At 45.9% G+C, this 12,159-nt stretch overlaps 3 protein-coding genes; 2 read left to right on the top strand and 1 right to left on the bottom strand.

The window, feature by feature from the left end:
* Positions 1-229: 229 nt before the first annotated feature.
* Positions 230-1,628, bottom strand: GSBLH_T00000718001 (uncharacterized protein; the record flags this gene model as incomplete). XM_013038966.1 has 3 exons in its annotated part: positions 1,564-1,628; positions 1,488-1,529; positions 230-1,458 (listed from the first exon to the last, which is right to left on the bottom strand). The coding sequence occupies exons 1-3, from the start codon at positions 1,610-1,612 to the stop codon at positions 230-232; spliced, it is 1,320 nt and encodes a 439-aa protein (XP_012894420.1). The 5' UTR covers positions 1,613-1,628.
* A 2,409-nt stretch (positions 1,629-4,037) lies between these two features.
* On the top strand, positions 4,038-5,291 carry GSBLH_T00000717001 (uncharacterized protein; the record flags this gene model as incomplete). Its single annotated transcript, XM_013038965.1, has 1 exon — positions 4,038-5,291. The coding sequence occupies one exon, from the start codon at positions 4,038-4,040 to the stop codon at positions 5,289-5,291; it is 1,254 nt and encodes a 417-aa protein (XP_012894419.1).
* Positions 5,292-5,368: 77 nt separating this feature from the next.
* Positions 5,369-7,959, top strand: GSBLH_T00006107001 (uncharacterized protein; the record flags this gene model as incomplete). Its single annotated transcript, XM_013038964.1, has 13 exons — positions 5,369-5,397; positions 5,427-5,466; positions 5,507-5,656; positions 5,691-5,861; positions 5,893-6,033; positions 6,064-6,288; positions 6,320-6,828; positions 6,859-7,015; positions 7,054-7,333; positions 7,408-7,490; positions 7,522-7,652; positions 7,684-7,792; positions 7,822-7,959. The coding sequence occupies 13 exons, from the start codon at positions 5,369-5,371 to the stop codon at positions 7,957-7,959; spliced, it is 2,163 nt and encodes a 720-aa protein (XP_012894418.1).
* Between the last annotated feature and the right edge of the window lie 4,200 nt (positions 7,960-12,159).

The following is a 12,159-nucleotide window of genomic DNA, read 5'->3' as shown; positions in this document are numbered from 1 at the left end:
TTTATAGACTTCCCGTGAACCAACCAGATCAAGTGAGAAGTAGACTTCTCGTGAATAGAAAAGCAGGCGCACACACAGACACACAGACACACAGACAGACAAACAGACAGACAATATACCAAGAAAATCATTTTTGTTTCACCTCAATGATATTATCTCACACAAACACTCTGCGGTGCATGTCCCATTAAATAGAAAATGTACTACTACTACTACTACAATATACACACTATAGAGTTTGCTGCTGATCATATGGATTTCTTGATCTGTCCATCATTCTCTGCGAATTCGAAGATTCCTCGCTATTCTTAGCATAGGATCGATGACTCTTCATGATCATTCCATGATTCCAGAGGCGAACTTTATTGTCTCCCTGCGGTTTATCCTGATCCACAAGCTTTCCTAATCCATGATACTGTCCACAGTCCCAGTCTCCATAATAGCAAGATCGATTCTTATAGAACATTTCTCCATAGCCGTTAAAGCTCTCGTTCGATACATTCCCCGAAAACACCGTCGCAACGTGTGAAAACGACAAAATCATGCCATGCACTTTATTATCTTCCCAGCTTCCCATAATCATCGAGCCATTCGCCATCATGATCACGCCCAGTCCGTTCTTCTTTCCCTGACTGATCTGGCCAAAGTACACGACACCATCTCCATATTGCTCAATGGTATACCCGACACGATCTCGCCTCTCCCACACCGATACGATATAATGCTTCAAATCGTGGAAAAAACAGCCATAGCTCATGAGTCCCCTACAAGAGCAACCCACGAACTGGTTCTCATTATTGTAGGACACGTGACCCATTCCGTTCGGCTCACCTCCTGATGTCAATCCCTTATAGCGCCGGTCTGTGAGTTTCAAAGAGCCGTATGTGACAGGCAAGTCCTTTGTGAGAACTAGAGGAAGTTCGCCGCAAAAAACATTTGGCCCAACTGCTTTGAATCCGCAATGTTCACGATAAGTACAGTGCATTTCCTTACACTCCCCAATAAAGTAAGTGAACAAATTTGTAGAAACTAGTGTTAATTCTTCGCAAAGTTCAAATAAATAGCACTCAATACACATTTCAAACAAATCGGCTTGACAGTTTAAAATATATATTGATACACCATTAGGCTGCTTCTCGAGTTTCTGACCTGATTGCAAGTCATCTATGGACTTAAATTCCAATAATTCGAGCAGATAGTCTATTTTCATTAACCTTCTCAACAATTCCGGAAGAGCTACCAAATCAATATATTCCAAATATGCAAAGTTGCCAGTACTTTTGGGTGGAACATTAATAGCTAATCCAATTGAAGGATTCAGGTTGGTAGTAAAATAGCCAACAAACTTTACAACATTGTTGATAAATAAAACCCCTATCTGTTTATCTCCTCCTGTCTTTATATAGAATAGGATCTTATTATCAGTTAAGACGATCTCGGGAAAACTAGCCGTAGATCCTAATTTATATATATATCGACACATCTACCATTCCTACTCGCTCCTTCCACGCAACTTAAAGCTCTTTTTCCTATTAATTACAGTTATGCAGTAAAACGGCTTACTAGAACTTGTCACTCGGCCATTCTCCTCTCCGATGTGCCCCACATCCATGACAACAACAGAGTACGAATCTGGAACTACTACAAGTTATTTCTAACGGAGTTATTCTATTGTTAAAAAATAATGTCAGCCGTTCCTGGAAATTCATTCAATTCAAATGGATCCGGGATTTTGCTTCCTTCTTCAGGTTGCATGTATAGTTGAGTTTTTTATTTAGTGCCTCTGAGTTATTCTCAACCAGTAGAGATGAGCCTGGAGGTCATCGGAAAGAGACTGGAGGAGACAATAATGTAGGAATCGTAAAGTGTATGTCAACTAGTACAATTAAAAATGCAATGGAAGAGAAGAGCAAGGATCCAGTATTTATTTATTAAAGCACATGTAATAGCGTAGGGTCTGCACGAGGTGTTTCCAATTCTGAGATCCAAGATTCCATATTCTATATTTCAGCTATTATACGATTTTGAGCGCACATTAAAGACTACTCGTTGTTCTTTCTTACTATCTTTACTTTAGCTTGCTCTCCCACAGAGATGACTACGAAGAGCGAGAAGCACACAAAAACTGTGGAAGAGAGTAAAGCCCTTGCTGATTTTCAAGGTGAGCTTCTTTTTCGAGTTATTTATAAGCTCTTTGTAATGAAATTACTGCTTTGACGTCTTATTCTCATTCTTCGGACCAGGAAAAGATTTCCTCTCGACTCGTTCGTGAAATCCAGCTCAAAGTGAAGAAAAGCAGAGACGCAGACCCAATTCTTCGTGAAAGCGTGATATCTTCCTCTTCAGTGGCTTCAAAATCCATTTCGTTTACTCCCATATCCAGTGTTCCTAGCACTCATCCCATCCATCAAACCGGCAAAATAACCGCGGTTTCGTTTATGATGGATGTCCCCACGTTGCTTCGTGGAACGGGAAATGGTGTTTGTCATATTTGCAATCGGAAGGCGATGGAATTAGAGAAAGAAAGAGTGGAATTGGAGAAGGAGAAGGAGAACAACGAAGAAAAAGAGGGTGTGGAAGGGACGAAGGAAGCGAAGAATGAATGTGAGCAAAATATGAAAAGCGAGAAAAGTGGAATAAATGTGAAACTGGAGGTGAAACAATCGAATGAATCGAATCCAGAGAATCCAGAAAATCCAGAGAATCCAGAGAATCACTCACTCAAAATCGAAACTCACATCAAAACGGAGGAAGTTGATGTCTCGACTTCAATTCCATCAATCAAAGTCGAGACTCAGCAGAATCCGAGCGTGGGTTCGGCTCCTTCGTTGTCCACACAGCCAAACCATGCGGTCGAGTTGGAGAGTATTCAACTCATTCACTTTCTTTACGCTTAGAAAGCCTCGGAACGGAGGAAGCTTCTCTCAACCAACCCGTCGCAGACCCCGCTTCCACTCTCCTCGAGGCGAAAAAGCAGGACAAACAAACCGAAGGTAGGCATTTCGACTCGCCGGCTTCCGCGCAGCTGCTTCAGCCAACCCAAAAGTCGATAAAAAGCGCAGGAAAGGCGAGCTGTCCGGCTCGTTAGACAACACGTTCGCCGGCGAATTTGTCGATGGCTTCGAATACGTCACAAACCTCATCAATTATCAAACGATTCCCTACGTACTGCTCTTTTAACGAATCCTCATCGCCAGCAGCTCTGTGAGGACGAATGCAGCCTTCTCTCCATCCGAGACGACGTGAAGAAGCAGGTAACTTTCTTCTTTTTCTTCACGTCGTGAGACGTAGATCATCTCAAACTGGAAGCAACTGCAAGCCCGACTCTCCGCTTTCCTCGCTGTTTTAGAGAGACAGGTAGCGCAAACACGTCGGCTGAGAAGCAGATCGAAACGGCGACGGACCTCAAGGAGGAGGAGAAGAAGGACTCGATGGAGAAAATTAGCACGGTGAGGGAGTATATCGACAAGGAAGTGCTTTCAGAAGACGTCACGGATGTGAGCGAAGAGTCGTTTTCGTTGGTTTTTTGGGGAAAATTGTGTGAGGAATAGAAGCTCGGAGAGCTCGAAGAAGGAGGGCGGAAGAAGTCGAAAGTGAGAAAAGGGAGGGAGGAATGAGTGACTGTAGACATCTGGATACGTCGGACGATGAAGAGATCATTTCCGAATTGAGAAGATCGAATCGAAAGCGGAAGAATCACTCGAGGACGCTTCAGAGTTTTGATAACGGTGAGGATGAAGTTGTTCCCAAAAAACGAGGGAAGAACAAGTAGTTGACTAATGTGCTGTTTTTGTTATTACGACTGTATATGTTTTAGTGTATGATTTCTGTTTGTTGAATGAGTGTTTTGAAATGGTTTCTGTGCAACCAATGAGTGTGGTTTTCGTACATTTCCCTGTTTTTTTTATTCACAAAAATCCACAGTGAGGTTTCCCCTGCATTTTCGTCACGATTCTGACTGACTAATTCACTTTTCGATTGTTTCCAAAGGAGATACGATCCCCGCGGCAACCCCTGAGGAATTGTGTTTTTCTCAAATGATATCTGGCATTAGTAAGACTCAATTCTGGCTTCTTGTATTCTGTGCCTATGGCTGCATGCTGGGGCAGGGATTCATCGACAACACACGTTCTGTGACATTTCCCATGATGCGAGATGACCTCCACCTAAGCTACAAGCAGTATGGAAGTTTACAGTCCATGGCTCAGTTTTCTTATTTGGTATGGAGCTTTGCTGTCGCGGCCTCTCTACAGAAACTCGGATTTAAAACTGTGATTTTGTCTGCTTTCATTATTTCGATCATCGGATGCGGTATTACTGCCCTCGCAAACGGATACTGGACATTGTTTTTGTTTCAGTTCCTGGCGTGTGCTGGTATGGGTGGGTTGGACGATGCTCCACATGCGCTCTCCTCTCTCCTGTTTAAGAAGAATACCGGAATTCTGATGTTGCTCCTCCACAGTTGCTACGGACTGGGAGCTGTGATCGGTCCTATTTTTGCTCACTACGTTGAGGAGCTCTTGCCAAAGTACTCCTTCCGCGGAATCACCCTGGCGATGTGTGGTCCGCTCGCTCTTCTCGCCCTCATCATCCTCTTCATCCCGTTCGCCATTAAGAAGCCCGTTTCGGAGGAGCAAGTTGCCAATCACACCGGCTTCACGGTCTGGAAGGCTCTCGCTTCGCCTGTCGTTTGGTTCCAATCCATCACACTGATTCTCTTGACCACCGGCGAGCGAGCCACCAGCACCTGGGCAGGTCTTTATCTGGAGGACGTGCTGCATCTCGACCCCGCTGTGGAAGGAGCGTGGTTTAACTCGTGCTTCTACGTGGCTTTCACGTTGGCGCGACTCTTGGGCGGCGTTTTAGTGGACTGGATCGGTGCGTTTTCGACCGAATATCTCGTCACGACCCTCGCCATCATCATCTTCACAGCCGGCCTTCTGGCGGGCAAGACGGGGCTGTACATTCTCCCGTTTGCGGGCTGCGCGGTGGCGTTTTTCTGGCCGACGTACATTGTGATTTGCATGCGGTATTGGGGCGAAAACGCGTCGGTTCCGATCAGCTGCATCCTCCCCATCCAGGCCTTCCTGGGCATCTTTGTGCAGTATTTGCTGGGCTGGCTGAATGACGCGTTCGGACCCTCGGTGGCGTACTGGTCGACGGTTCCGTTTATCTCCCTGGCGCTGGTGTGTGTGGTGATTAACCACTTGATGGTGCTGAAGAAGGAGAAGAAGGAGAAGGAGACGAAGGAGGCGGAGGAGGCGTTGTTGAAGGAGCAGAATGTGTGCTGAATTGTTTGAGAGAGAAACGTTTGTCGTAACACACAATCTTGTAGTTTGCACGTTGATTCCGGCTATTTTTGTAGTAGATGGATGAAAACCCGGAAAGGAACGCGTCGTAGGAATTTGGCGCTCATTTGACTGTAGGCAACAAAATGAAGCTGTCTCTTCTCCAGAAATCACCGAAGTTGGTAGAGTAATACAAAATATAGAGTACAATCTTATAGAAAGATACGGTGAGCAAAGTGAGTGATGACGAGCTGAAACGATCTCGGAATGTATTTTCAAGGGGCTTTGCAGTGGTAGACCACTCAACGGATATAGTGGAGTTCTATACCTTTATGGCATTTGTTCAGAATGTGGATAAGCGATATCTTGTAAGCAGAACATTACAATAGTCATGAACTGTAGCCCGAAATCAATCCGGTGGCACTCGCTCTTTTTAAATGTATTTTACTAATAAACAAGGGGAATCTGGAGATTGAGCAGCTCTGTAAATTCTTCGTTTCGGCCAATACGTTTTTCCAGGGCGAGCAATACAAAAAGGACATTTCTTTTCTAAAAGCCTGTCTAACCGAGAGCGTACGTTTTTCTTACTGCTATTCATGTCCAGAGTCGATACCTCTTTCAGAACCTTCGCCAGCAGTTCTCCCTGCTTCAGCCTTACCTCTTCATTAGCTACTCTACATACAATCTGCTCAACAACGTTCTCCAAATCGAAGATTTGCACGCCATGCGCGACTACATAACCACTGTACGCTCCTCCCCCCTCCATTACGCGTAGAATTTGAATTGTCGCGTCATTCGCTCCACTCCAACCTCCACAAATTTCGACTTTTTCCCGCTCCCTTCCCCCGTTTCCCCCTTTCCATCCCCCGCAGCTTCCCTCTTTCCTTCCATCCTCCTTCTCCATCTGAACCGCTTTGTCGAATCTTCCACCACGAGCGTTTCTCTCTCGCTTTTCGAGCGCCACGTCGTCGTTTCGGCGGTCGCTTCGCTGTTCGACGTCGTAAAATCGGCGACTCGCGTTGAGTTTTCAGATCGCCGTGGCGACAGACGATTCCAAAATCCACCTTTTTAAACGCTCCCTCCATCAACCCTCTCTTTATCAACACGTACACACACGCAGCCATCCACGTGATTCCGATAGTCGCTTTGCATCGCACATAAAAATTCCGTCTGCGCGCTCGCCTTCTCCACCGACCAAACCACGCTTTTTTCCGCGGGAATCGACGGACAGGTGCGATGCTGGTCCGTTCCCCAATCCACCTGCGTGGTACCTCTCGTTCTCTGTTTCCACGCAGGCTTGCTATTCGTTCTCGCGTCTGCCCGTTTGGGATCTCGCGTTGAATCATCGAAACTCGCATTTCGCGTTCGGCGGACTCGATTGCCGCGTTTATTTCTGCAATTCCGCGGTGGACGATGCGCCAATCCGCGTTTTCTCGCAGCACCACGCGCCGATCACGCGCTTACGCTTCACGCAGAACGATGTTTTCTTGCTGAGCGCCGATGAAGCCGGCGAAGTTCGCATGACGGACGTTTCGTCTGGGTATTCGGTTCAATAGGAGGTTTCTGGTAGAACCGTCTATCGCCTTTTTCTCGCAGAAATGCAGATATCGCAGATGGTGATGGTGCTGAAGGATCAGATGCTCGTTCTGGGAGACGATAGGGGGATGATTGCGATGTTCGATGTGCAGACTGCGCAGTGTGTGTTTCGAAAACAGGTTTGTGAAGGAGTAGGAAAGAGGAGAATATATATTTATATATTTTGTAGCCGATCTCTGGGTTGTGCGAGGATTCGGAGAGATCGTTTATAGTCACTTCGGAAGAGGGAGAAGTGGTTCTGTTCGAATACAAAGACAATGTGCTAGAGGAAAGGAAGCGATATAAGGTGGGAGCAAGGATTCACCGGATTTCGCACGCATTTTCGAATGTTTTTGCAGCAGTCGAGTATGACTCTTGCTATGTTTGTTGGAAATACAAAAGGAAATGGATTTTATGCTCACTTACGACAGTTAAAATTGTTTGGCGATCCTTTCTCAAAGCTAGAATTCGTATTATAATATATTACGACTTCAATGGATTCCAATTTCCTAGGTAAGCTACTCTTCAAACCCATTTTGGGTAGATTCGTTTATCCATGAAGATAAAATCAAAAGAAGTCTTCAGAGCAAGAATTCTCCAAATCACATTCAAGTAGAAAGTGTGAATGTAGGTACCACTCATCGAAATTGAATTCTAGATAATGATTCAGAGTACTGAATCGTTAACAGATATTATGGATAATGAAATGTGGCTCATTCTTGTATTTTTGAAAGATTCGTCCAATCGAAAGCTAATTCTCAAAGCACGTTCAAAACCGATCAGTGAAACGTACTTTTAGCACATAGGATCTATCATCTAGATTACTCTATCAGGTTGACTGCAATGTGGACTCGGTCTATCTAACCAAGTACCGATCTGCAATGGCCCTCCTCTACAAAACCAAAAACGAAGATACTTCTCAAACCTCGGTAGGCTCCATTCCATGTCTTCACCCAAGTCGTTTCCGATTGGTTCCCCTGCGTTAAAATGGGGATTCGGCTCTGTCATATTCATCGATACCCATTTCGTCTGCGAAATTGAAGTCAGCGCCCCCACTCCCGAATCCGTGAAGTTTCCAATCCACAGTAAAAAGTAGATGAATGCTTCGGATCCGCTGGGCTGCTATTTGCATTCCGAAGACTTTATCGATTATTCCTACGAAGAGAACTACCCCACGAGCAGTCAAGAGTTCGTTCTTTGTGTTGTTGTTGTTTCTAACGAATAGCATGCTGCCCAGTTCGATTTTTGCCATGTTGATGGCTTCGTGTTGTCTCGAGAACGATCCTCATTCCATGGAATCCTTTCTCGCTGATCCCGTTCCCGATCTCATCACTCTCGAAAATGATGATAATGAAAATGATGAACATGAACATGAAAATGAACATGAACATGAATCAATCGAGCCGGTGGGTCCGAGTTCCGAGCTCTCCGCAGAAGTGATCAAAATGAATATTCCGAAGCTGAACTTATCGAGAGAAATGCAAGAGAAAGCGCGTTTGATCTACGAAAACAAATACATGAAACAAGCACTACTTGCCTTCGAAGAACGCGAGTATTGAACTTTTTTCACTCTCCCAATCTCATCGCATAGTTATCAGAAATGTTTGAATTGGTGCCAGTTCGTGCGAACCCTCAACGAAGGAAACCTCCAAGCGAAAAGTGGAAACGGGGAAATGCGTGTGAAGTAGACTTGTCGATTCGCTGCTTGCTGGAGAAGAAATGCGTGCAGGAAGCGTATAGCGAGCTGACGAAGGGCGTGAATTCGTTGGAACAATTGTATCTTCTGGGCGACGTGTATATGAAAATGGGGTTCTTTTCGAAGTAAGAAACCGCGGGGAAGGTGAATCGCAGGGCGCGATATCTTTATGAGTACATCAAGAAGACGTTCGATGCAGACGCAGAGGAAAAGCTGAAGCTGGTAGCTGCGAGGAATTCGATCGAATCTAGTGCAATCAGACGGAAACCTTCTGGAACACAGGGCGCAAAGAGTTCGAAAAACAGTCGTTCCGAACGGCCTGGTCGGCGTTCGATCAAGTCCTGCGGGTCTGTTCGAACAATCGGCAGGTGGTGATTTATTATCTGGAGAGCGTGCTGCGCTCAAACGACCGATCGCTTCTGGCGAGCGGGATGAAGCTCCTCAAGGAAGTCATGAACAACGCCGCGAAATTAATCACCTCCTGTGAGAATCGAGAAGGAAAGTGAGAATTAGGGATGTACGAGACGATGTACAGCGATGGCGGCGAGCTGAGCTCCGAATTCCAAGCGAAGCAGCTGTTCCAGCAGGATTACGTGCTTCAAATCACGATGGATCTGTACGACGTCAATCTGGAAACGATCGAGAATTGGAAGAACCGTGTCAGTGATGATCTGGTTTGGGATGGAGCGGGTTTTGATGGCGAAGACGATGTTATTTCTCCGACATCTCTGTCAGAACAACGAACTGGCGTCGTTTCGAAAACTCTGCAATGTGATCGAGAATTGCACGCAGATTCCCCCCGAATTCCACAAATTCTCGCGACTCATGCGACTCATCATTGTTTCCACGCTTCGTTTCTTTGATCCATAGAGTCTAGATGAAGAAGGCAAGAAATATCACAGGCGGAAAATGCATCAGGAATTGTTTTTGACGTATCAACACGCGATGCAGCTCATCGACATTTTCGAAACCACCTTTCCTTACGTCCAGCTCAGCTACCTGCGATCGCTACTCTGCTATTATTGTGCAGAAGTGCAGTATTATCGGAATCGATTCCACGAAGCCATTGGTACTCCGTTTCCACGTTTTGCTTGATAGATTTCTGTGGACGAGGACTGCGATGTTCGTACGCGCTGCCGTTGCTGTATATTCGACGCGCTCGAGCGAATCAGCGAGTCAATCGGATCATCCCGGTACTGGAGAAACGTGGAAACTGAGGCACAGGCGATGTTGGATTACTACGATTACATGCGGAATATGAAAGAAACGGAGCGAAGCGAATCGGATATTTTGAACTGCATTAATAACATGTGGGAGTGAAGAAACGAACTGAATGAAAATAGAAACACGGCAAAAAACGAGTTTCTGAATGTTCGAAACCCGTTCATCGACTTTCTGCGCTATCCAGATAACTTTACGAACGTCGAGGAATTGTAAGCGAATGCGAAAGTCGCGTGAATTCGAAGGGAGCATGAATTCGATCGGGCGTTTTCCTCCATTGTGTGCAAATATCCGTATTATCCTTACACTTACCGTTTCTCCGTTTCTACTTTTTAAGCATAGTGGAGCTGGCTATATTGGCGTTTCGTCGGACCGACTACATTTCGTTCATTGGCTACATGCGACGCTTTAAATCGCTCATGAAACTCTCTGATTTAGACGATCCGCAATGTCATTTCCCCGTAAACGGCAGTTTTTTCACAGGGAGTTTCATTGTAGATATTCGATCCGAACCCATGACTCCGGAAGAAGCGGAGAGTTTAGTGCGGCAGGGAAGCGAAGACCCCACGATGGTGGGCGTGCTAAAAGAGCTGGACGACATTCAATTGAAGACCGTTTCGCTGTTAGAGAAGGGAAAAAAGTCGAGTTTTTTGCCATCGAAAGACAACTGCACGAGTCTCGTTGTACTCGAAATGCAGGCGTATTACTTCTATTGGACGCTGGTTCTGCTGCTGGCTGGGGATTTCTCGAACGCGACGCGGTTTGCGAAGTACAGTGATCGGGTTTATAAATATCTCACGACGTTCCCAAAGGAGCTTCCTCCGCGATATGTGCATCTCACAATCATTGGGAACGTCTCGGACCTTGTTTGTTATGTGAAGAAAACGTTCGAAATCGGAGAGAGTTTGAACCAGAAAGGGAGATACGGAGACTTCCAGATCGCGTTGATTCGAATGTTTGACAAAGCGCCTGCAGGGATCTGCTTCAATCAGCTTTATGAGCGTTCGATTTGGGCTGTTTCTGTTGATTGTAGGGGCGTTCCATCTTGAGGGCGTTCCTGAGGAATCTCCCACGCGTGTCACTCCCATTCCTTCGCGTGTCCATTTGGAATCGGCTTCAGGGCATGTGGATTATCCGTATCCACAGCTGTCGGTTCCAGTGGTTTCAAACTTTTTGATTTCGCGCCCGGTGCTGCTTCAGATCTGCAACACTTACTTGAAAACCGAGAAATTCGCAGATGGAGCCAGCTTGATGGCGCGCGTGTATCCCCTACTGCTTTCGAACGATCTGCAAATGAGGCAGAAAGCGAATCGCGCTGCCGAGGTGAGGATTCCGCAAGAGAAGATCTTCTCAATGCCATGTCAGTTGATAACGAAGGATTTAGGAACGGTCTACACAGACAAATTCGTCGATCCTGAGCTTGTATTGTTTTTTCTTTGCGTTGGACTTGAAGATTTTATACACACTAAAGTTCCTGCTTCTCTCCAATCAGTTCCGCAAGGCCGATCTTATCTTCTCGATTCTCCCTCTGGGAATGAGCTACGAACCCGACTTCGTCATTCTCTATGTGTTTTTGACGGCGATCGGAGTAGGAAAGGAACGAATTCTCGAGTCTAGAGCGATTTGGTGAAGGATTCGAAGGACTGGCGCGAGATCATCTGCAATTACAAACTCAACTGTGAAAAGAATTGCGACTTAATCGACCTGATCTCCGAAGACCTCTACAGCGTTGCCCTTCCCCTTTCGATTCATTCTTCTAGAAAGTTCCGAAGCTGTCAGCCGAAGAAATCGTGAAACTGGAAGAAGTGAAGGAGCTCATGAAAAACCAGCAGTGGAAGAAAGCCGACGAGATCATCAGCGAAGTGGCTCCCAAGCATCCCTACTGCGCCTCCTTCGCTGAAAACATCGCGATCTGCGAGATGAATGAAAACAAATACTACAACGCGGTCGGAGAACTCAAAGAACTTGTCAAAGAAGTCCCGCATGGCGTTCATTACTTCTATCTTCTCTCCAGAGCCTACGCAGACATCGGCAATCTGCGATTGTTCGCACGAAACGCCTTTTCTGATATGTAGAAGCCATCAGTACTACGATTACTACGTTTACCGCGTGAAACGAAGCAAAGCGGGCGGCAAACCCGAGCCCATTATACTCGTTTCGTTCCTGTGGATGGGTTTGATGCGATAGAATCCGGAGATTGAGCACCAATATTTCACGCTAAATCTCGAGAATCCGGAAGCCGCGATTCCAGTTCTAAAAGAATTCATCGCGATGTGTCCATATAGTCGCGAAGCTCACATCAAATTGCTGCATTGCTATTATTCGCTGAGCGATATTGTGGCATTGAGCCATTTGCTTTCGAAGTTAATGCATCACTTG

The sequence above is a fragment of the Blastocystis hominis genome, assembly GCF_000151665.1.
Source record: "Blastocystis hominis, Singapore isolate B (sub-type 7) whole genome shotgun sequence assembly, scaffold_1".
NCBI lineage: Eukaryota > Bigyra > Opalinata > Blastocystidae > Blastocystis > Blastocystis hominis.
This window is presented reverse-complemented; position numbering and strand designations above follow the sequence as displayed.